The 24,204-nt window shown below is 45.1% G+C and overlaps 1 protein-coding gene across 8 annotated transcripts in view; it reads left to right on the top strand.

Annotated features, from left to right (window-relative positions):
• dst (dystonin) overlaps nucleotides 1-24,204 on the top strand; it is a 665,214-nt gene that overhangs the window by 273,731 nt on the left and 367,279 nt on the right. For 7 of the 8 annotated variants that reach the window (XM_038800631.1, XM_038800637.1, XM_038800634.1 and 4 more), the window contains 5 exons: nucleotides 14,004-14,116; nucleotides 14,332-14,438; nucleotides 14,583-14,702; nucleotides 14,879-14,974; nucleotides 19,263-19,390. In XM_038800631.1, coding sequence (XP_038656559.1) covers nucleotides 14,004-14,116; nucleotides 14,332-14,438; nucleotides 14,583-14,702; nucleotides 14,879-14,974; nucleotides 19,263-19,390 — 564 coding nt within the window. Of the gene's footprint in view, nucleotides 1-14,003; nucleotides 14,117-14,331; nucleotides 14,439-14,582; nucleotides 14,703-14,878; nucleotides 14,975-19,262; nucleotides 19,391-22,782; nucleotides 23,091-24,204 lie in introns of those variants that run through there. The other variant, XM_038800632.1, reaches the window with a different exon arrangement.

The following is a 24,204-nucleotide window of genomic DNA, read 5'->3' as shown; positions in this document are numbered from 1 at the left end:
ATGTTTGAATAACGGGAAACTTCCAAGGATGTAGATGATGGAGGATTTGCCGATGGGAGTACTCTTGAATGTCAAGAACGCGAGAAATAGGAACTGAAGTAGATCATATGGCTCATGGAGTATCCACAGCTCCAGTTCTTTAGTTGTGAATTCCAAAGATTTACAACCCTTTAAGTGATGTAATTTCTCCTCGTCTCAGTCTTAGATGATCAGCCCCTTATCCCAATAATCAGTAAAATGATGGAAGGAGTCATCAACAGTGCTATCAAGTGGCACCTACTTCGCAATAACCTGCTCACTGATGATCAGTTTGGGTTCCTCCAAGGTCACTCAGCCCATGACCTCATTACAGCCTTGATTCAAATATGGGCAAAAGAGCTGAACTCCAGAGGCGAGAGTGACTGTCCTTGACATTAAGGTAGCATTTGACCAAGTATGGCATCAGGGAGCCCTCGCAAAACTGGAGTCAATGGACATCAGGGGGGAAACTTTCTGCTGGTTGGAGTCATACCTCGCACTAAGGAAGATGGGTTGTGGTGGTTGGAGATCAGTCATCTCAGTCCCAGGACATCATTGCAGGGGGGGTTCCTCAGGATAGTGTCTTCAACCCAACCAAAACATCCATGTAACTCTCCCTCCCTGATGGCCCTCAGTGTCTGAAACTCCGACTCCACCTTGGCAACATTGAGCTGAAGTTGTGAAAGCTGCAGAGACTTAATGCAGTTATGGTTATGATGGATTGCACTGCATTCCACAGATGCCCATAGGCTGCAGTCGCGGCACACCACCATCCCGGCTATGTCTGTCTCACCTTATTTATTTAATTAGTCAATTAGTTATTAATTAAGCCAAAGTAATAGAAAGTTACTCTCTCCTAGCTTGGAGACAAAGTAAGAAGGCTCACCAACTACTGGAGACAGAAAAGGTACAAAAAAGAGCACCTCCTATCTCTCGGCACTAGAAATTCCCACAGCAACCAAATTCCCGACTTCACACTCGGCCAGAGGACCTTAATCCAGAGTTACACTTGATAAAGACTTAACAGAAATTCCCGTTTGATTCAAATTCCCCACTTTGTACTTGGTCTACATCACATTTACGCATCATCTCCTCTCCGTGCATCCCCTTACTCTCTGCAGTTTGCAAACCTGTCTGCATTTACAGAGAACTGGTGACTCACTCCCAAGTTGCACAGCTAACTCAGCTTCCTGCTACAATGATTGACAACTATTCAAGGCAATCACTTTCAGCTGATTGACAGATGACAGCCACTACCAGGCAGCTGCTGCTTAACTGGCTACTCGAACTAGCTTGCAATTTGGAAGTTCTGTGTCAGAGTCTGACTCTTAATCTAAATTTAAACTTGAGAAAAACTTACCAGAAATTCCTGTGTGAACCAACGACTCGACCTTCCACTCCATTGCTTCACAGTCCGGCGCCATCTCCTCTCTATCTGCTCCTCAAAGGTTTGACTCTCTTTCGGAGATGTCCATTGCCTGAAACATATAAACAAAGAACATACAGTGCAGAAGGAGGCCATTCGGCCCATCGATCTGCACCGACCCACTTAAGCCCTCACTTCCACCCTATCCACGTAACCCAATAACCCCATCAAACCTTTTTTGGTCATTATCATGGCCAATCCACCTAACCTGCACGTCATTGGACTGTGGGAGGAAACCGGAGCACCCGGAGAAAACACGGAGAGAACGTGCAGACTCCGCACAGACAGTGACCCAGCAGGGAATCAAACCTGGGACCCTGGCGCTGTGCAGCCACAGTGCTAATCACTTATGCTACCGTGCTGCCCTGAAATATGTGGCAGAAATGCTGCTTGCCACTTAGCCAAAACTAGGATGTTTTCCTGGCCTTGCTGCATTTGGGTATTGGACTGCTTCAGGTGCTGAATATTGGCAAAATTTCGCACTTCTGGCCTGATGGTTAGAAAGTCATCACTGAACCAACTGAAGATACTTCAGCTGAGCTCATTGGGCTGCAGAACTCCTGTGGCGATGTCTGGGATTGAGGTCCGCCTCCATCCATTATAACCATCATCCTTTGCTCCGGATATAATTGCAGCAGAGTTACCTCCCGGGGGGGGCATTGACTTCAGTTTTACGCGGTCTCTTTGGTGTTGGCCTCACTGAAATGCTACCATAATGCCAAGGGCAGCCATTCTTGTTCATACCTGGCATTCTGGTCTTCTGCCCAGGTATAGACCGAAGCTGAGCGGTCCATTTTGTTTTAATCTAGTTAACCTCTGTAATGCTTTGACAGAAGGGGGAGTTGACTCGTTCATTCTGAGTGAAGTTGAGAGTCACGTTGGAGTGTGGACTGGAGTTACATAGAGATTGGACTTTGAAGGATGGTTGCTTCCTTTGCGACAGTGAGCCAAAGAACGTTGCGGATATAGAAAGGAATTTTGGACTCTATTTTTTTTCCAAAACACTGGGACAGTTTGGGATATTTTCATAATTCTAAGCAAATTGAATAAGCCAATTTTACTCTTTTTATTTGCTGGTTGGAGAGGCAAGGTACTTAATATTGAGCCTCCTTGGCAGCCACTCCAGTGCAATTCTGAGAGAGTGCTGCAATGTTTTGAGATGCAGACCTCCTCATGGGATGGAAAGCCAATGATTGTCCTTTCAGTTGGAAGTATACATTCCATAGCATTATTTCAAAGAAGGGCTGGGAATATCTTGGTTTCCTAACCATGTATGTCCCTCACCAACAACAGTACTTCAGATTTCTGTTTGTCATTGTACAGGGGAGCTTGCTGTGTGCAAATTGGCTGCCTTTCTTTCTACAATACAAATGTGATTACACTTCAAAGATACATCATTACTCCCACTCTCCCATTTCCTTTCTTACCACCCTCGCACTCTCTCACACAATCACATCCTCACTCTCCCGAACAGGCATGCCTTCTTAAATTCTCATTCATTCTCATTCTCTCACTCACTCACTCACTCTCACACTTTCTCTCTCTCTCTCTCTCTCTCTCCCCCCCACATTCTCTCTATCTCCCACAGCTGCCAAATACTCTCTCTATCTGTCTTTCTCTCTCCTCTGTCTTACCCCACTGCCGCACATTTTCTCCCCCCCCACTCTCCACTGTCACCCTCTAGCATGTTCGCTCTCTTCCCCCTCACTATTGTCCCCTCTAGCATGCTTGCTCATTCTCTCTCACACTGCTGCACTATCTTACATTGTCTCTCCCACTGTCACGCCCTCTCACGCTGTCTCTCCCACTGTCACACCCCGTCACGCTTTCTTGCCCACTGTCACACCCTCTCACGTTGTCTCTCCCACTGTCACACCCTCTCATGTTGTCTCTCCCACTGTCACATCCTCTCACATTGTCTCTCCCACATGTCGCACCCTCTCGTGTGCTCTCTCTCCCACTGTCGCATCATCTCGTGTGCTCTCTCTCCCACTGTCGCATCTTCTCGTGTGCTCTCTCTCCCACTGTCGTACCCTCTCGTGTGCTCTCTCTCCCACTGTCGTACCCTCTCGTGTGCTCTCTCTCCCACTGTCGTACCCTCTCGTGTGCTCTCTCTCCCACTGTCGTACTCTCCCGTGTGCTCTCTCTCTCTCACTGGCACATCCGCTCCTGTGCGCTCTCTCTCTCTCTCTCTCTTTCTCTCACTGACGTACCTCACTTTTTGGTGTTGAGCTTAGAGTCATGTCTGTTTAAAGTGATTTCTTCTCTCACTTGTTAAATTGTACAACTTGATGAAAGATTTTGAGAGACTTCTAAACAGCATGGGCGAAATTCTCCCAAAACGGGAGAAATCGTCAAACTGCCGTAAAACCCGGGCGGGTTTTACGGCATCGCGCCCCTTCCCGACGGGGGACCGATTCTGGTCCCCCGTCGGGGCTAGCAGCCCGACGTCGGAGGCCCCGACAAGTCGGGCTTTACGAAAATCGTTAAGCCCGCTTGTCGGATTTAGCGCCGGCTGACGCGTCATATGACGTCAGCCGCGCATGCGCAGGTGGGAAGACTCCACCCGCGCATGCGCGGGTGACGTCATCGCGTTTTTGCGCGAAACCCGCGCATGCGCGGTCCGGGTTGCCCCTCAGCCGCCCCGCGTATTGATACTGCGGGGCGGCGGAAGGACAAATAGTGCGCGGGCATCGGGCCCGCTGCCCGCGATCGGTGGGCACCGATCGCGGGCCCATGGCACCCTTGGCACGGCCGTGGTACTGCCGTGCCAATCGGTGCCATGGTTATTTTTTTCCAGGTGGTCACGACGTTTTTACGAATGGCAGGACCAGGTGTGTTTGCCGTTCGTAAAAAGGTCGTAAAGGGCTGGGACTTCGGCCCTTCTAACAGCTGTGAATCGCTGCCGGCCGTAAAAAAACGGCGGCAGCGATTCGTGTCGGGATTTCGGCGGGGGGGGGGGAGAATAGCGGGAGGGCGTCAAAAAAGTCGGGAAGGCCCTCCCGCTATTCTCCCACCCGTCGTGGGGGGGGGAGAATTTTGCCCCATATGTTTCAAAGAGACTGAAGTGATGAAAGGAAGATAAGGAATGTGTTAACTGAAGTATAACACAAGGTACATCTGGATTACATTAGCAATGCTCCTTTATATGAACTAGGAAGAAGAATTTGATTTGGTAATCTTTTTGCTCCACGCAACAATAAATTCTGAGCAAGTATTGAGAACTTATCTGTTGTACAGCAAACCTTGTCTTATCTATGCCTTCCAAAATCATTGCCTTGGTTTGTCCACAGCATTCTTGTTTATTTTCCTTGTTAAAATCAATGCTGATGACATAAACAGTGTTAATAGTTGGTGTCGGCTCAATAACAGTCTATCCAATCAGAATGCTCAAGAGTTCAAATCCCACTCTTCAGCTTTGAACAACAATTGTTATATCTCCGAGGTAGCTGCTAACAGAAAAGTTATGGAGGTGCCCATGGTATGGATTCTCACAAACACGATGAGAGGTTTTATTAGGGATGTCGCTCATACAATCCAAGATGGAAAACTGAAGCCTGCACACTCTGCTGACGACAGTACAAATCACGTGACACTTCACCAGCTGGGATGTGTTCTCTGATACACAACACCACTTTAGTACAATGACCACTGCTTAACTTTTTACAACCTAATTCTGCATTATCTCGATACATATATACAACTCAATAAGATAGTATTTTCTCAGTTGGACCTTTTGGGTTGTATTCAACATTCTAGAACCTGGCTACTTGAGATCTTGGAAGTGTCCTCTTTTCCTTCAGTCGGTGGTACTTCCTGGAAAGTTACTCCAGCGTCTGTCTCTATAGGTATTGGGAAGCCCCCAGAAACAGAATTTGCATTTGTCTTTGTGTTTGGTCTGTATTCAGAAGTATCACTGTTTAGATTTTCCAATGGAAATACGTCTTGAGAGGTTCTAGCGATTTTGTGAGCTAGTAGTTGGTCAGTAAGACATGCACAAGTCTCTCACCATCTGTACGGTGTATGCTATTGGACCTATTTTTGATAGGATAACATTAGATACATATTCTCATTAGTGGTGTAGCTCCTGCCTAGCACTTTTTCTCCTTGAGTGAATACTCTCTTTTTAGGGCTTTGTTCCCGCTTAGCAATCTGGGCTTGTTGTTGTTTGACAATCTCTGAAGTATCAGCTGGTATCAAAAGATCAAACTGTGGACAGCACGGTGGCACAGTGGTTAGCACTGCTGTCTCATGGTGCCGAGGTCCCAGGTTCGATCCCGGCTCTGGGTCACTCTCCGTGTGGAGTTTGCACATTCTCTCCATGTCTGCGTGGGTTTCGCCCCCACAATCCAAAAGATGTGCAGGGTAGGTGGATTGGCCTCGCTAAATTGCACCTTAATTGGAGAAAATGAATTGGGTGCTCTAAATTTTTTTTTTTTTAAATGATCAAACTGTGTTCTCCGTTTCCTTTTGAACAGCAGCATTGTTGGTGAGCTCTGTGTCATTGTGTGTGTGGTGTTCCAGTAAGACTAAGAATTTGTTCACTCTTCGTGCCGATGTACCTCGGACCTTCAATGCCTTGATGGAATGTTTCGGTGACTGTACGAAACGTTTGGCCAATCCATTTGTTGCAGGATGGTATGGATCAGACATTTTATGCTGTGAACTATTTCGCTTTAAGTAGTCTTCACACTCCTTAGAAGTAAACTGAGTTCCATTGTTACTTACAACCTGCGCTGGTATGCCAAATCTTGCGATTATTTTTCCAGCTTCTCAATAGTTTGTTCTGCCGTCGTGGATTTCATAATCACATTTAGCGTGTGCCTCTACAATCACTAGGAATATGTGTCCCTCAACTGGTCCAGTGTAGTCTGTGTATTCTCTGCTACGGCTGTATTGGCCTTTCCCACAGATGTAAGGGTTGAAGTGGTGGAGTGTTTCTTAGTTTTGCACAGGACTGACATTGCTCCACTTTCTCTTCAAATTGAGCATCTATACTTGGCCAACTAAAATAACTGTGTTCCAGTTCCTTCACCCTCACCACACCAGGATTTCCCTCATAAAGTTGGTCAAGGACTTTATTACGCAACCACAGAGGAATAATCACTGATTCCCCACAATAAAATCCATTCTGGACTGTGAACATAAAACTTTGTTTGATTTCGGGCTTGAGGTTTGGATTTTGATGATGAACATCTGCCAGCGTTCCTTTTTGAACAAAGTCCATCACCTTCCCCATCTCTGGATCGCTTCTTGTGTATCTCTGAACTTGACATGAAGTCACAGGTACATTATCCATGAGTGAGAAATACAGCATGTTGACTAAATGCTCTTCAGGTTCTTGCTTGATTTGTAATGGCAATCTTGATAAAGCATCAGCGTTTGCATATTGCTCTGACTTGCCATGCTGTCTATTGTACGTGTGTGCCTATTTAAAAACAAAAAGACCATTCCTGTAACCTATTAGCTGCTAAAGAAGGAATATCTTTATATAGTCCAAAGATGGTTGCCAGGGGTCAATAGTTCCTCTGAAGAGTAAAATGATATCCGCAAAGTTATTGATGAAACCTTCTTACCCTGAAAATGATGCTCAAAACCTCTTTTTCTAGCTGAGCGTAATTCCTTTCTGTGCTAGTAACAGTTTGTGAAGCAAATGCTATCTATCCGTTGTTCTTCTCCTGAATGCATCATGTGCGAGACAACTGCCTCAACCCCAAAGGGTGATCCATAGCAAGGAAGTTGTAACTCCAGCTTGGGATTATAATGAACCAATAGCTCTGACTTCTTTAAGGCATCTTTTACCTTGTTTATGCATTTTCACATTCTTCTGAACAATGTCTTACCAGTTTGGCACATAACAAAACGTATAAAGGCTTCAATCATGTTGTTAAATTCAGTAGAAATTCACTGTAATGTGTCACATTTTGGACGCGTGTTTCTAAGATTGCTCTTATCTTTTTTGCTTCTTTGTGCAAGCCGTCTTTATTGATGAAAAAAGCCAAGTAATTTATCGATGTCTTGGAAAAAGTATACTTTTTCTGAGGTTTGCTTTTGTAGATGTTTCACGGTAGCTTCCAAGTTCATCAAGTGTTCTTGTTCACTCAAACTGGTGATCAGTGTCATCTAAATAACATGGCCCCCATTTAGCCCACTCAGAATTTGATACATGGGCCTCTGAAAAAGAGCAGGAACAGTTATTATTCTAAAAGGAACAGACCTTTGAGAATCACGATAGTGAGTAGTGGCTGTAATTTTCCAGCCACATTCATCTGTAAATACACCTGTGATGGATCAATTTTACTGAATTTCTGTCCTCCAGACAGTGCAGCAAACGAGTCTTCAATCAGCAGAAGTGGATAGTGATCTGCGCAGAATATCAAGTTAATAGTTGTTTTAAAATCTCCACATATTCTAACTGAGCCATTGTGTTTCAATACAAAAACTATAGGTGTTGCCCAATACCTCATAGCAACTGGTTAATTTACTCCTGTTTGGACTAGAATCATAAAGGTCTACAGCACAGAAAAGGCCCTTTCGCTCATCACGCTGGTCAAAAACAACCACCTAGCTTTCTAGTTCTTTGACTTTTGATGTGATAGTGCATGGTTCTAGCCTTGAGACATTTTGGTATACTGTATTGCTTGATCTTTAGTTACACTTCAACTCCAGTCATTGAGCCCAGTGAATCTTCAACACCTTCTGATACTTCTCCAGACGTTTTTGTAGGTCATTCCTTGAATCCACTAGTTAATTCATTGTTCCTCAGTTGAGTTTAATCTTTGTCAACCATGCAATACCAAATAAAGCAGAAAAATCTCCACGGACAACGTGAAAAGACAACTCCAATGTTGTTCCATTTGTTTCTACTTTTATCATAATGTATCCTTTTAATGGTACAACCAGTACATCTTTTGGATTGCATTTGATGGTTTTAAAGACAGATGCTTCAACTTCTGATGCTCAATTGTCTCGGGTATCAATGATACAGCTGCACCCATTTCCGTTTAAATTTGATTACCATCATGCTTTGGGATCGCCTAGAAACATTGTTGATTGCCCCACACTGACAAGATGCCCAGTTTTATCTCGATGTTGTTTGGGTGCTTCGTCTTCTGACTGGTCTTGAACTTCGTCTGCTAACTTATAGACGTGACTGGTCTGCTTAAATGTGTTTTTTCTCTTGAACATTTTTGGCTTTGATGAAGGTTGCCAAGCTCAACATGATTTGGCAATATGGCCCTTTTTGCTACAGTTCTTGCACTTACTTTCTCTACCCCAGCATTCCCACGCTGAGTGCCCAACCTGTGTACATCGGCATGGTTTTATCTTTGGATCCCTGCTCCAGCCCCTATCTGTGAAGCCTCTTTTGTTGCTAGCTCCATAGACGTGGCAACTTCCACAGCAGCGTTGAGAGTTAAATTGCTTGCAGTAACTAGCTTCCTCTGAATAGTGGAGACCACATACCAGCCTATCATGTAGGGTGTCGTCTAGTGTTGCACAAAACCCACAGTATTTTGCTAACCTTCTTAAAATCACTATGAATTATAGCCTGCTTTCACATTCTTCCTGACAATGGCAATGGAGCCGGAATCTTCCTGCAATTAACAACAGTCTGGGTGAGAAATGCTCTTCTAAAATCTTCATTAGTTTGCGATAGATATTTTCTCCTGGTGTTTTTTGGATGAGTTTTGTAGCAGTATAAAAGTTTTATGCTCTACTGAACTGAGAATAATGCAACTTTTAGGTCTTTTAGTGTTTGATTTGTTCTGAGATATGAATGGAATCTCCTCATGTCAGTTCCAAGTCTCTCAGTCTTCATCAATGGTGCTCATTTTTCCCGCCATTCCGGATATATGCGTATGTGTGTGTGTGTGTGTGTGTTGCTTGTGGGGGAATCAGCGATGGTAATGCTAATTAATGTCAAGGGTCGGTGGTTAGATCCTCTCTCGTAGGAGATGCTGCATTTGCACGTGGACTGCTTCATTATCTTACGAGTTGCGAATGGTGCTGAACATTGTGCAGTCAATTGCAAACATCCCCACTTCTGCCCTTGTGATGGAAGGGAGGTGATTGATGAAGCAGCTGAAGCTGTGACTTTACTGAGTGCAAACTGACTTCCATTTGCCTTCCGTTGAAACAATATACCAGTAGTTCTAATTGAAGCTTTCTCATGGCAGCTGACCTCACCTTGCCTGGCTTGCATCTTTGTTGTTCCTCCAATTTCTTTCCAATTATACATTTAATATTTATGTAATTTGCTGTATTTTGAGTGTAGTCATAGTAACATGGAACAAGAGTTGGCAATCTGCCCCTTAAGGTTTTAATGACCGATCTGTATCTCAATTCCATCGACTCCTTTGATTCCATAAACCTTAATACCCTTGTGGGACGAATTCCAATACTTACCTGAGTTTGGAGGTTTATGATTGTATGTCTTTATAAACAAAGTGTGAGACCATTGTTAAGAACTGTTTTCCACTGTCCTTCACTGTTGTGAAGCTTTCTTTGTTCCAGTGGGGTAAAAGGTGTGAGGAATTCCAGCACTTGCTGTAGTTTGAAGTTCAGAGGTTGGGAACTCCAGTTCACACCCAATTTCCGGCCTCCATCTCATGCATCGGCCGGGTACTGACCACACGTGTGGAGTTCATCGGACCGAAGAGAGACCTTGTGTGACTTCACAGGATAAGGAAGAAAATGGTGCGAAAAAGGCAGGCCAGGTGATCTGGAATGCAGTGCTATTTTCAAGTGAGTGTCCCATGGAGCAGGACACGGGAGGGGGGCAAGGATAGATCCCAAAAGGATAAAAGGTAGGGAACAGAAGAAATAGACGCAGTTAAGTCAAATTAAAAGAAAGAAGCAGAGACATAGGCTCTCATTTTAAGAAAGGGCTGCAAGGCGCAGAAATTAAGCGACCTGGATATGGTAGAAACCCTGAAGATCCAAAACGGCGGCCCAAGGTTAGTGCCTCAGTGCTGCAGGTTGTTGGGAGCAGTGGCGTTTTGCCAGAGAGCCGCAATCATGCTTGGAAGGTAAAACTTGAGTGTTTGCAGAGATCCACTGGAGAATAATTTCCGACGGCGAGACTGAAACCCTGCAAGGTGGGCCATTGTTGAAGCCGTTCGAGTCAGAGAAATGTTTGGAGAGAATTCCAAGGCAGAATCTTCCAAGTGTGGAGATTGGAAATCCTCCTGAGAAAGCCGAATTTCAGTGAGATTAGTTCCTCACAATGTGTGGATGGACTGTTGAGAAATCCATGCAATCGGTTTTGGTCACACCTACCATCAATTGTGTAGTGTGATGAGTCCCACCACGGTTGCCCTGTTAATTCACATGTGCCTCACACTTACTCTGAATTTTAGAGTATAATGATGTGGAGATGCCGGCGTTGGACTGGGGTGAGCACAGTAAGAAGTCTTAAAACACCAGGTTAAAGTCCAACAGATTTGTTTCAAATCACTAGCTTTCGGAGCACTGCTCCTTCCTCAGGTGAATGAAGAGGTATGTTCCAGAAACATTTATATAGATAAAGGCAAAGATTCAAGACAATACTTTGAATACGAGCATTAGCAGGTAATTAAGTCTTTACAGAGCCAGAGAGAGGGGTAACCCCGAGTTAAAGTGATGTGAATTGTCTCAAGCCAGGACAGTTGGTAGGATTTCGCAAGCCCAGGCCAGATGGTGGGGGGTGAATATAATGCGACATGAATCCAAGGTTCCGGTTGAGGCCGTACTCATGTGTGCGGAACTTGGCTATAAGTTTCTGCTCTGTGATTCTGCGTTGTCCCGCGTCCTGAAGGCCGCCTTGGAGAACGCTGACCCGAAGATCAGAGGCTGAATGCCCCTGACTGCTGAAGTGTTTTCCGACTGGAAGGGAACATTCCTGCCTGGCGATTGTCGCGTGGTGTCTGCTCATCCGTTGTCACAGCGTCTGCATGGTCTTGCCAATGTACCACGCTTCAGGGCATCCTTTCCTGCAGCGTATGAGGTAGACAACGTCGTGTCGCGTCTTTTCGTCCGACGTCACTTCGTCCAACGACACTTCGTCCACGTCTTTTGGTCCAACGTCTTTTTGTCCGCCCGTCTTTTGGTCCAACGTCACTTCGTCCAATTATCCAATTACAAATTAACTCCGTATAAAACCATTTAATTGATAAAATGCAAGTACAATACAGCAAGTGAATTTAATTGCTAAAATGCAAGTAATTGATAAAATGCAAGTAAAATGCAAGTTGAAAAATGCAGTTAAAAAGTTAAAAAATCTAAAAATGCAGTTATAAAATCTAAAAGTTTACTAATTACTTAAAATTCCCGAAATTACTTAAAATTGATGTAAATTGTAAATTCCCGAAATTCCCTAAAAGTTAGATTTCCAGAACTGTACCCGAGAGAGAATAATGTGGAGAGGACAAGATGATTTGATATTCTACAATTCCGACAGACACAGATATAAGTGGGAGTCCAATTGGATTTAGACAATGAGTGCAGTTCTGAAAGAAGCAGGTTTAAACTCGATTTTCATCGAGTGATTAAAACCTCTGGTTGACAGTGGGTTCTGACAGTACAGGTCTGAAATGATCAAATATTCCATCAGATACAATGGCTCTCATCACGCTGGAGCATACATGGGTGAATATCCTGCAGGTTATCTTAATAATGTCTGGAGATCAAGCAGCACAAATGCAGAACTCAACTTCAAGAGGCGAAATAGGTGGAGAGGATCCTTGAGCAGTAACATTGAAAAACTAAATTAAACTATTTGTAATTGGATAATTGGACGAAGTGACGTTGGACCAAAAGACGGGCGGACAAAAAGACGTTGGACCAAAAGACGTGGACGAAGTGTCGTTGGACGAAATGACGTTGGACGAAAAGACATAGCACCGACAACGTTGGCCAAGTCGCACGAGTATGTATCGTGTACCTTGTTGGTGGTGTTCTCACGTGTAATGGTGGTACTCATGACGATGACCTGCACGTCTTGCAGAGATTGCTATGGCAGGGTTGTGTGGTGTCATGGTCGCTGTTCTGAGGCTGGGTAGTTTGCTGCAAACAATGGTTTGTTTGAGGTTGCGGGTTGTTTGAAGGCAAGTAGTAGGGGTGTGGGGATGACCTTGGCGATGTTCGTCTTCATCGATAATGTGTTGAAAGCTGCAAAGAAGATGTCGTAGTTTCTCCGCTCCAGGGAAGTACTGGACGACGAAGGGTACTCTGTCGGTTGTGTCCCGTGTTTTCTTCTGAGGAGGTTGGTGCGGTTTTTTGCTCTGGCGTGTTGGAACTGTCAATCGATGAGTTGAGCACCATATCCAGTTTGTACGAGGGCATCTTTCAGTGTCTGTAGATGTCTGTTACGCTCCTCCTCGCCTGAGCAGACCCTGCGCATACGGAGGGCTTGTCCATAGGGGATGGCTTCTTTAATGTGTTTCGGGTGGAAGCTGGAGAAGTGGAGCATCGTGAGGTTATCCGTGGGCTTGTGGTAAAGCGAAGTGCTGAGGTGACCGTCTTTGATGGAGATGAGTGTGTCTAAGAATGTAACAGATTTTGGAGAGTAGTCCATGGTGTGTCTGATGGTGGGATGGAACTTATTGATGTCATCGTGTAGTCGTTTCAGTGAATCTTTGCCATGGGTCCAAAGGAAAAAAATGTCATCGATGTATCTGGTGTATAACATCGGTTGAAGGTCCTGTGCGGTGAGGAGGTCTTGTTCAAACTTGTGCATGAAGATGTTGGCATATTGAGGTGCGAATTCGGACCCCATGGCTGTTCCGTGTGTCTGGATGAAGAACTTGTTGTCGAAGGTGAAGACGTTGTGATCTAGAATGAAGCGGATGAGTTGCAGTAGTTGCAGGTTTTAGAGTATAAGATAGGTCTTGTAAATTGCTTTTATCTTTCTAACCATGTATAGTAACGTTTATTTTCGTTTAAAAAATCAGTGGAATCTCATGGCTTTAATTCACTGTGAAGTGACTTGAATCTCAAACTTTGTCTACTTGAAACGAACGGTTATTAGGCCCTAACCGGGTCTCCCCCAATGATCCAAGGTCAAAGCAAGGATCATTACGCTTGTCGAACAAAAAGTCTACCTGTCTCAGCTTTGAAATGTTCAATTGACAAACCTGGCCCCCGTCCCAGCAGCTTGCGGAGGGGAGCGAGTTGCGGATTTCCACAATCCTTTCCTCCCATTGCTTCTCTGTGGCATTGGTCTAATTTTAAGGTCATGCTCCCTTGTTCTGGAATCTCCCAACAGGGGAAAACGATTTCCCTCCAACCAATCCTATTCAATCCTTTACTCATCTGAAACACCTCAATTCGACCACCCCTTATTTTTTTCTATACTCCATGGAATCCAAACCTAAGTTATACAACCTGGCTTCCTAATTGAATTCATAATGTCATCATTCTGGTGACTCTGTGCTGCACCCCCTCTAATGCATATAATCTTCCTGAGGTGCGGCACTCAGAACTGACGACAGTGCTCTAAATAGGGTTTATCCACGTTGTTGTTCTGTATAGTTAAGTACGAGAATAGCCATTTCCTGAAAACTTTTGTTTTGAATTACAGGCCGGACCTGGTAGATATGAGTCAAGTAGCCGTTCAGAGTAACGTGAGCAATTTGGAAAAAGCCTTTGGTGTAGCTGAAAAACTTGGTGTCACTCGGCTGTTGGACCCAGAAGGTAAAATTGTTGGCCATCTAGTAAACGTGTTTCCCGGTCACTTTGAGGTTTGTAGGGAAATAAACAATGTTCCTTGTTATCTGGAAAATGTGATTAAGTTGCACTATGCATTTCTTGATGTAATCTGTGATATGACCGGATGCAATGTGACCAGTGCTCTGAATATTTCACCGTACGTTGACACCCAAGTGAAACAACGCTTACTCTTTCTTTAGATATTAATGTTCCATCCCCTGATGAGAAGTCTGTGATTACATATGTGTCATCACTTTATGATGTCTTTCCCAAAGTCCCAGAAGGCGGTGAAGGCATCAATGCAAATGTAAGGCACTGAAATGTTATTATTACCCTTTGGATATCGATCCATTTCATCCTGAAAGCCCACATAGATGATTGGTTTTAAAGATGACGTAACTGGTTCTAGAATTGAAATGACCTTGTTTAAACCTGTTTGCAATTCCACTAGGACGTTGATGTCAAGTGGATAGAATACAAGAATATGGTGAACTACCTCATCCAATGGATAAAGCATCACGTGACAGTTATGTCCGATCGGAGTTATTCGAACAATCCTGCAGAACTTAAGGTAAGGTGTTTCAGGATGAAAGGACTCCGCCCCCCTCAAAAGAAAAAGAAAAATGCTGAGGTTGCTGGAAACCTGGAATTATTTGACTTGATCTCCGAGCACTTTTGAAATATATTCTTGAAATTTGGACGGGAATGGTTGGACAGCTTCTAACTTGTCAATTGTTCCCTCTTCAGGCACTTTATAACCAGTACGTACAGTTCAAAGACACAGAGATCCCACCAAAAGAGAAGGACAAAGCTAAAATAAAGCAGCTGTATAAACTGTTGGAGGTAAGTGTGTCTGAGTTGACTTAACCTATCACACATTTTGATCACCTGGCGCTAGCGCTGCAATATAGAAACAGGAATGAAAATTTGCAACTCCCTTTGGGGGAAAAAAAGAGAGTTTAAATTGAAATCTCTTTGTTCTCTGATAGGACACACTGGCCGGGATTTTCTGAGCTTGTCCGTTACCGCCCCGAATCCCAGCCGCGAGCGAGGTTAGAGAATCCCAGCTGGAGAATCCCAACCGCGAGCAAGGTTAGAGAATCCCAGCTGGAGAATCCCAAACGCGAGCAAGGTTGGAGAATCCCAGCTGGAGAATCCCAAACGCGAGCAAGGTTGGAGAATCCCAACCGCGAGCAAGGTTAGAGAATCCCAGCTGGAGAATCCCAAACGCGAGCAAGGTTGGAGAATCCCAAACGCGAGCAAGGTTGGAGAATCCCAACCGCGAGCAAGGTTGGAGAATCCTAGTTGGAGAATCCTAACCATGAGCGAGGTTGGAGAATCCCAACAGCGAGCGAGGTTGGAGAATCCCAGTCGGAGAATCCCAACCGCGAGCGAGATTGGAGAATCCCAACCGCGAGGGAGGTTGGAGAATCCTAGTTGGAGAATCCTAACCACGAGCGAGGTTGGAGAATCCCAACCGTGAGCGAGGTTGGAGAATCCCAGTCGGAGAATCCCAACCGCGAGGGAGATTGGAGAATCCCAGCCGGAGAATCCCAGTTGCAAACAAGTTGGAGAATTCTAGTCGGAGAATCGCAGCCGCGAGCAAGGTCGGAGAATCCCAGCCATGAGCGAGGTTGGAGAATCCCAGTCGGAGAATCCCAGCTGCGAGCGAGGTTGGAGAATCCCAGCTGTGAGCGAGGTTAGAGAATGCCAACCACAAACAAAGTTAGAGAATCCCAGCCGGAGAATCCCAGTTGCAAACAAGTTGGAGAATTCCAGTCGGAGAATCACAGCCGCGAGCGAGGTCGGAGAATCCCAGCCATGAGCGAGGTTGGAGAATCCCACTCGGAGAATCCCAGTCGGAGAATCCCAACCGCGAGGGAGATTGGAGAATCCCAGCCGGAGAATCCCAGTTGCAAACAAGTTGGAGAATTCTAGTCGGAGAATCGCAGCCGCGAGCAAGGTCGGAGAATCCCAGCCATGAGCGAGGTTGGAGAATCCCACTCGGAGAATCCCACTCGGAGAATCCCAGTCGGAGAATCCCAACCGCGAGGGAGATTGGAGAATCCCAGCCGGAGAATCCCAGTTGCAAACAAGTTGGAGAATTCTAGTCGGAGAATCCCAGCTGCGAGCGAGGTTGGAGAATCCCAGCTGTGAGCGAGGTTAGAGAATGCCAACCACAAACAAAGTTAGAGAATCCCAGCCGGAGAATCCCAGTTGCAAACAAGTTGGAGAATTCCAGTCGGAGAATCACAGCCGCGAGCGAGGTCGGAGAATCCCAGCCATGAGCGAGGTTGGAGAATCCCACTCGGAGAATCCCAGTCGGAGAATCCCAACCGCGAGGGAGATTGGAGAATCCCAGCCGGAGAATCCCAGTTGCAAACAAGTTGGAGAATTCTAGTCGGAGAATCGCAGCCGCGAGCAAGGTCGGAGAATCCCAGCCATGAGCGAGGTTGGAGAATCCCAGTCGGAGAATCCCAGCTGCGAGCGAGGTTGGAGAATCCCAGCTGTGAGCGAGGTTAGAGAATGCCAACCACAAACAAAGTTAGAGAATCCCAGCCGGAGAATCCCAGTTGCAAACAAGTTGGAGAATTCCAGTCGGAGAATCACAGCCGCGAGCGAGGTCGGAGAATCCCAGCCATGAGCGAGGTTGGAGAATCCCACTCGGAGAATCCCAGCCGGAGAATCCCAGTTGCAAACAAGTTGGAGAATTCCAGTCGGAGAATCACAGCCGCGAGCGAGGTCAGAGAATCCCAGCCATGAGCGAGGTTGGAGAATCCCACTCGGAGAATCCCAGCCGGAGAATCCCAGTTGCAAACAAGTTGGAGAATCCCACTCGGAGAATCTCAGCCCCAAGTGAGGTTGGAGAATCCCAGCTGGAGAATCCCCGCTGCAATTGAAGTCGGCGAATTCCAGTCGGAGAATCGCAGCCACGAGCGAGGTCGGGGAATCCCAGATACTATGTTTGTTTTCTTTCTCCCTTTCTCTCACTAAACAGCCCTTGCATAATAATTTTGTTAAATGGCTACGCGGCTATATTTATATCTACTTTCAACACCTTTTTACCTGGAAATCCTGGTTCAAACATGTTGCTGAATTCTGCAGAGTATTAAATCAATTGTACACATCATAGAAAGATTGAACAGATTTGGGTCATTTCTCTGGTAAAGAGAAGGCTGATGGGTGGCCTGCTAGAAGTCTTTAAACTGACAAAAAGATTTATTGGGGCAGATGGAGAGAAAATACTTGCACTTGTGGTGGGGAACAAAACTAAGAGCTAAAACACGGTCAGCAACTAATGCGATGGGAGTTCGGGAGACGATCCTTCACCCAGTGTGGTTAGAAAGTGAAACTCACTACCACGTGCTGTTATTTGAGGTGAATATCATAGATGCATTCAAGAGAAACTCAATAAACTCGTGGGAGTGGAAATAGATGGTTTTACTGATAGTATTTGATGAGTTAGGATGTGAAGAGACTTCTGTGGAGCATAAATTTCATCATGGACTAGTTGATCTGTTTATGTGTTGTAAATCCAATTTAAATATATTATGGCCGGCACCATTGTTAGGTAAATATGTCCACAACTGGGGCAGGAATTGCTCCTGAATTTTGATGAGCTTAATAATGGGAGATATTTGGAGCATTTCATTACTGACCTTGGCCTGCATGATTCCACATTCTTTAAAAAATAGCACATAAGGGCAGCACGGTGGCCTAGTGGTTAGCACAACCGCCTCACGGCGCTGAGGTCCCAGGTTCAATCCCGGCTCTGGGTCACTGTCTGTGTGGAGTTTGCACATTCTCCCCGTGTCTGTGTGGGTTTCGCCCCCACAACCCAAAAATGTGCCGAGTAGGTGGATTGGCCATGCTAAATTGCCCCTTAATTGGAAAAAATAATTGGGTAATCTAAATTAAAAAAAAAAAATAGCACATAGAGTCTGACTTGTCCCCTCGACTGGTCTCCTCTGGTCACGTATCACTCATAGCCTCCCCTCCCAAGCTAATACTGCCTGTCATTGAGCACTTGGCATAATGGGAGACTAGATCCTGGTTTCCTGTCTCTCCTTTCAGTGAGAAGGTTGTGATGCGGAGCAGAGGGAAATGATTCAATGGGCTGGAAATCCATCAGTTTGTTTGCTGTGCTGTGCTTTGATCTGCCGAAGGAGTGCAGATCTGTGAAGGGGAAACTTTTTTAATTCATTTTTGGAATATGGACATCATTGGAAAGGCCAACATGTATTGCCCTTGAGAAGATGGTGGTGAGCCACTGCCTTGAAGCGCTGCAGTCTGCGGTGGAGGGCAGGAGTTCCATGGTATTGACCCAGGAAAGCATCTGCAGTTGTTTGTCGTTGTTTGTTATCATTTGCCTTTTGAGTGTTGCTGCTCCAAGCATATTTTATCACCATGGTAACATATTTAAGACAGAAATTTGGAAACAATGTCTTCACAGATAGGAGAGCCAAAGAAAGCAGACTGTGAAAAGACATTCAGTCTATCCAACTTGCACAATTGTTCAGGTCCCCTTTCAGTATGGTAGTTTCATATCCCTTGATGTTTTCTGAAAGAGTCTTTATCCCTTTGTACTGCCTGTTGAATAGGGAATCTGTCCTTTCATTTCTGTTTTTAGTTAATATAAGCCACCTGTTAACTCTTGGTGGCACACATAGATTTCTGAAAAGAAGCTAATGGAATTATCATTTTATATTGACAATTTTCCTCACACCCCACCCCTTACTTTCTCGTCACCTCCCTGCTCCTTCCATCTGATATTTCCATCTCTATTTTTGAGGTGGTAGCTTTATAAACCTGACTCAGATTTCCTCTGTTCACTGGACTTCCTCCATATTTACTTCTGAATGAGGCTTGCAGATGCTGTTCTTTTCCCCCCATGCCATCTTCTTCAATATTTTCCAGAGTTGGTGCCTCACTTTGAACAATTTCCACTCAGTTCTTTGCTTTCTGTCAGTGAAGTGACCAACCTGGCAAGTCCTTCCCTCCTTCCCTCCCTCCCTCCCTCCAAAGTGTCTCACAGTGTCTGTGTTACGTCCGCAGACTTGACCTGTTTTACAAACCTGTTGAGAAAATAAAAGATCTGTATTTCATCCTTGACACAATTACTGTTTTCTAGGTGTGGATAGAATTTGGTCGCATCAAACTTCCTCAAGGCTATCATCCAAATGACGTGGAGAAGGAGTGGGGAAAATTAATCATCGCAATGTTAGAGAGGGAAAAGAGCTTACGGCCGGAGGTGGAAAGGTTTGTGAAGACTGGGGTTTGTTATTACTCGATACAATGATTTTTTTGTTTTGGATGGCACTGGACCTGGCTTATCCATGTCATTAAATCAGATTTCTGTCCCTGGCTTTTAGTCACACCCGAAATTCATATGTGTATGAGATCATTTTGTGTGTGGGACCCCTGTCGTTTTGTGCTGTAGTATTTGGTGGGATTCAGAATGCTTAATGTTTCATCTTTGGAATAAATTTATTCCTCATCCCGTAGAGTCCGGTCTTGATGTTTGACTGGTCGCAAGAACGCATCTTGGAGCTGGAGTATCTGGTGCGGCCTATCGGGCCTGCTCTGCTATTCAACATGTTGAATGCTGATCTTTGGCTTTAACTCCACTTTCCCGCCCATTCCCCATATCCCTTGATTCCCTGAGAGGCCAAAAGTCTGTCTATCCCAACCTTCAATGTATTCAACGATGGCGCAAATCCCTCTGGGGTGGAGAATTCCAAAGAGTTTACAACTCTCTGACTGAAATCATTTCTCCTCATCGCAGTCCTAAACGATCAATTCTTTATTCTGACACTGCGCCCTCGTGTTTTAGATTCTCCAATGGTTGCGGAAGCAATCTCTCATCATCTACCCTGTCACGCACTTTCAGAATCCAGCATGTTTCAATTAAATCACCTCTCATTCTTCTAAACTCCAGAGAATAGAAATACCATTTACTCAACGACAGGACAATCCTCTTATCCCATTAATTAATCCAGTAAACCTTCGCTGTACCACCTCCAATGCAATGGCAATAACAGCAACTGGATAGCAGGCAGTGGGTATTGAGGTTCTGTTTTAAGATTGTACAACAAGGTGGTTCTGAAAAATCAAGCACCATTCCTCCCTTCAATGTCCCGTCTTGTGATTCATCGGTGCTTGTTAAGAATTCATGTGCCCACCAAATGGTCTGAAGAAACGTAGATTAAATCTTTTAAATTGAACTTGAATTCTTAATATAAAAGCAAATTACTACAGATGTTGGAATCTGAAACAAAAGCAGAAAATACTGGAAAATCTCAGCAGGCCTGACAGCATCTGTGGAGAAGAGAGTTAACGTTTTGAGTCTGGATGACTCTTTGTCAAAGTATTTTCTGTGTTTGTGTTGAATTTAACGATCAAACTTACTTTACAACCCAAATTGTCTCTGCTCTGATCAAATGCCCTCCGTGTGGAAATCCTTTCTTTCCAGAATATTCTGATAGTTCATCTTTGTAGCTTTCATGGTGTGTTTGCAACAGAAATTCTTGTTTGCTGTTCTTAAGTACCTTGCCCTCGACATTTATGCTCACATCTCTTGCACTGTTTTCGACATTTAATGACCTCATCAAATAGTGAAGAAGGGTTTGTTCTCATTTTGAGCCGAAGCCAGGAACAGAAATGTGAGCTGCAAATTCAAGTTCGACAATTGTAGAGTAAGCTGAAAATCTTGGTAGAGATTTCCATGCAGAAAGTTGTTGCCTGTGTGCAGAAAATTACAAGTGAAAAGAGCATCAGCAATCAGCTATTAAATATTGAAGTGAGATTGAATTGTCTGAATTAGCTAGTTCAGCATTTCAGATGTGATGGATAGGAACCAGGATTATTCCTAATGAAAGGAGAGATACGCATTTAAGTAGTGTCTTGCACAGCTTTTTAGAATGTTCCAGAGCACCAATGTCTTTAAGACCAAGATAATTTGGCTCTTGATTAATAAGAGGATCAGGGGTTATGGGGAAACACAGGAGAATGGGGATGAGAAACGTATCAGCCATGATGGGCAGCATGGTAGCACAGTGGTTAGCACAGTTGCTTCACAGTTCCTCGGTCCCAGGTTCGATTCCCGGCTTAGGTCACTGTCTGTGTGGAGTCTGCAGGTTCTACCCATGCCTGCGTGGGTTTCCTCCGGGTGCTTCGGTTTCCTCCCACAGTCCAAAGATGTGCAGGTTGGGTGGGTTGGCTATGCTAAATTGCCCGTAGTGTCTAAAAAAGGTTAGGCGGGGTTACGGGGATAGAGTGGAGGTGTGGGGATAGGGTGAAGATATGGGCTTAGGTAGGATTCTCTTTCTGAGGGCCAGTGCAGACTCGATGGACCGAATGGCCTCCTTCTGCACTGTAAGTTCTATGATTGAATGGTAGCGTTGACTTGATGGGCTGAATTGCCTAATTCTGCTCCTAGGTCTTATGAGGCAAATGTCTTGATTGAATGTCTCAAATGAAAGACAGCACCTCTGACAGCACTACCTCAGTTTTGCGTAGGGAGCGTCAGCTTCAATTATATGCTGGAGATTTGAGCCGACATTATTCTGATTGAGGTGAGAGTGTAGCCACAGTTGACGCCCATTATTCTCTCAGCCTATCATTAAGTGCTGCATTGAAAGTTAAACTACTTTTGGCGTATTCTGAAGAGTCAGTGGGTAACTGTGTTGTACTGACCTAGAGAGACCAAAGAGACAACAGGTTGGCTCCTTGAGAGTTACAAGTTAGCTGACCTCACATTGCAACCTCACAATTGCACTGCGTTTGGCCTTGGTGCCACAGGACTGAACGAATGGCGAAACCAGACATTGTTCCTGTTTCGGATGCTGAATTTGATAGTGTTTGTGAGCGGAGAGAGAAGGTCAGCAAAATCATGTCACACACTTCAATGCCTTCCATGGTACAACTGACCCTCACTGTGTAGACTTGCACATCATGATAGGCTGTTCATGTGAGGTAATGGAGAACCGGTCCCTATTTGTTAACAATAATCTGCCCTGATTCACTGCCTCAATTAAAGCAAAAGAGAACATTTAATCTAAGAATATACTAATAAAATAATGGCGCGGCAGGGTGATGCTGACTCACCTGCTGTGGCCTGAAAATGGTTCCCTTCTTCAATATTTGATAAAGAATGCAAGGTGTTTAAACGTAGATCTGAGGATAAGACGTATAACAATAGTAGGCAAGAATTTATGTTACCGATATGCCAAGAAAGCTATGAAAATGAAAACGCAGTCAAAGTAGTGAACAATGAAGTATTTTTTATGTAGAATTAATTTGATCAGAACAGTGACAATTTTGTAGTTTTTTTTAAATGGTTAAACAATTGGAGTTTCATTTTAAAAGGTTTTATCTGTGTGCCTCGGAATGGGTTAAATGGCATGATCTGATAATTGTATTTTTCTTTTGTCGCTGAAAGAGAGCCGTGAGTGGGTTTGAGTGAATTGGAGCGCTTGTTTTGTGGTTTTTGATATGGGTAGGGCAGTGAAAAGGAGTGTCCCAGATTTATTAATAATAAATGAAATGACACAACAAGTATGCATGCCCAGAAGCGCATTCCTGATTGTTTGATCAGGTTATTAAGGTCTGATTTAGTCTGCAGGTGAAGTCTCGCTCGTACTTGTACTGGTGTGGCCAGCTGCTGAGAGCATTTGCCTCGTACGAGGCAGCAGCTAACCTGCAGAGAGAGGCTGCTCTGCTGTTTTGCAGCATCGGTAACAAGTGGCTAGGTGTGGGGTGTTTTGGGTTTGACAGCTGGCTGGCTGCTGATCATGTTGAAGACGAACGAGCAGGCGATCGCCTTCAGTGGCCATAGCCCCTACTCCCTGTGCAACAGCACCAGCACCAGCTCTGTCGAGAGCTTCTCACCCGGCAGCTCTGGGGGGAGAACCTTTGTTAACTCTTGGACATCCTCCAGCAGCGACATGGATTGTACGAGGTATGTTCTGCATTGTGCTCTGATTTCCTCCCACAGTACAAAGATGTGCAGGTTAGGTGGATTGGCTGTGCTAACTTGCCCGTAGTGTCCAAAAATGTTACTGGGGTTACGGTGGAGGTGTGGGCTTAAGTAGGGTTCTCTTTCCAAAGTTAGGTGAGGTTACGGGGCTAGGGTGGAGGTGTGGGCTTAAGTAGGGTTCTCTTTCCAAGGGTTGATCCAGACTTGATGGGCTGAATGGCCTCCTTCTGCACTGTAAATTCTACGATGGGCTGAAGGGTCTTCTGTGCTGTATTGTACTCCGATTCTTTTCCACTCTGCCCACCATCAGCAGCCATTAACTTACGCTCTGATATTGTGCTTTTGCATGATCGTTGCTGATTACTTTAATTGTCACTCCTCTTTCCTGGGGTCTCAATCCTGCCTTATTGGTCATGGCTAAAGGATCTGCACTTTGCCCGACACTGTTTTCAACAGCAGCAGCAATTTGCTTTTTTTTAAAAAAATAATTTTTATTGGAATTTTTTACAGAAAATATAAAACATAACGACAAACAATGAAATGCAACAAAATAACCCATAATAACTGTAACACCCCCCAGACCGTATCGACGCATGTATCACATCCCCCCCCCCAACCCCAATGAACAACAAAAGAACTTAAAAATAAATTAAAATTAAATAAACAAACATAGTCATCGTGTCGTCGTCGTCCCCCCCCCCCCCCCCCCCCCCCCCCCCAGGTTGCTGCTGCTACTGTCCCCGTACCCTATCGTTGAGCCAGAAAGTCGAGGAAAGGTTGCCACCGCCTAAAGAACCCTTGTACCGACCCTCTCAGGCGAATTTGACCTTCTCTAGCTTAATGAAACCCGCCATGTCATTGATCCAGGTCTCCACACTTGGGGGCCTCGCATCCTTCCATTGTAGCAAGATCCTTCGCCGGGCTACTAGGGACGCAAAGGCCAGCACACCGGCCTCTTTCGCCTCCTGCACTCCCGGCTCCACCCCAACACCAAAAATCGCGAGTCCCCATCCTGGCTTGACCCTGGATCCCACCACCCTCGACACCGTCCTCGCCACCCCCTCCTCCAGTGCCGGGCATGCCCAGAACATATGGG

The sequence above is a fragment of the Scyliorhinus canicula genome, chromosome 6 (genome assembly GCF_902713615.1).
Source record: "Scyliorhinus canicula chromosome 6, sScyCan1.1, whole genome shotgun sequence".
Taxonomy (NCBI): domain Eukaryota; kingdom Metazoa; phylum Chordata; class Chondrichthyes; order Carcharhiniformes; family Scyliorhinidae; genus Scyliorhinus; species Scyliorhinus canicula.
Note: the sequence above shows the minus strand (reverse complement) of the source record. Positions and strands in the feature narration are given on the sequence as shown.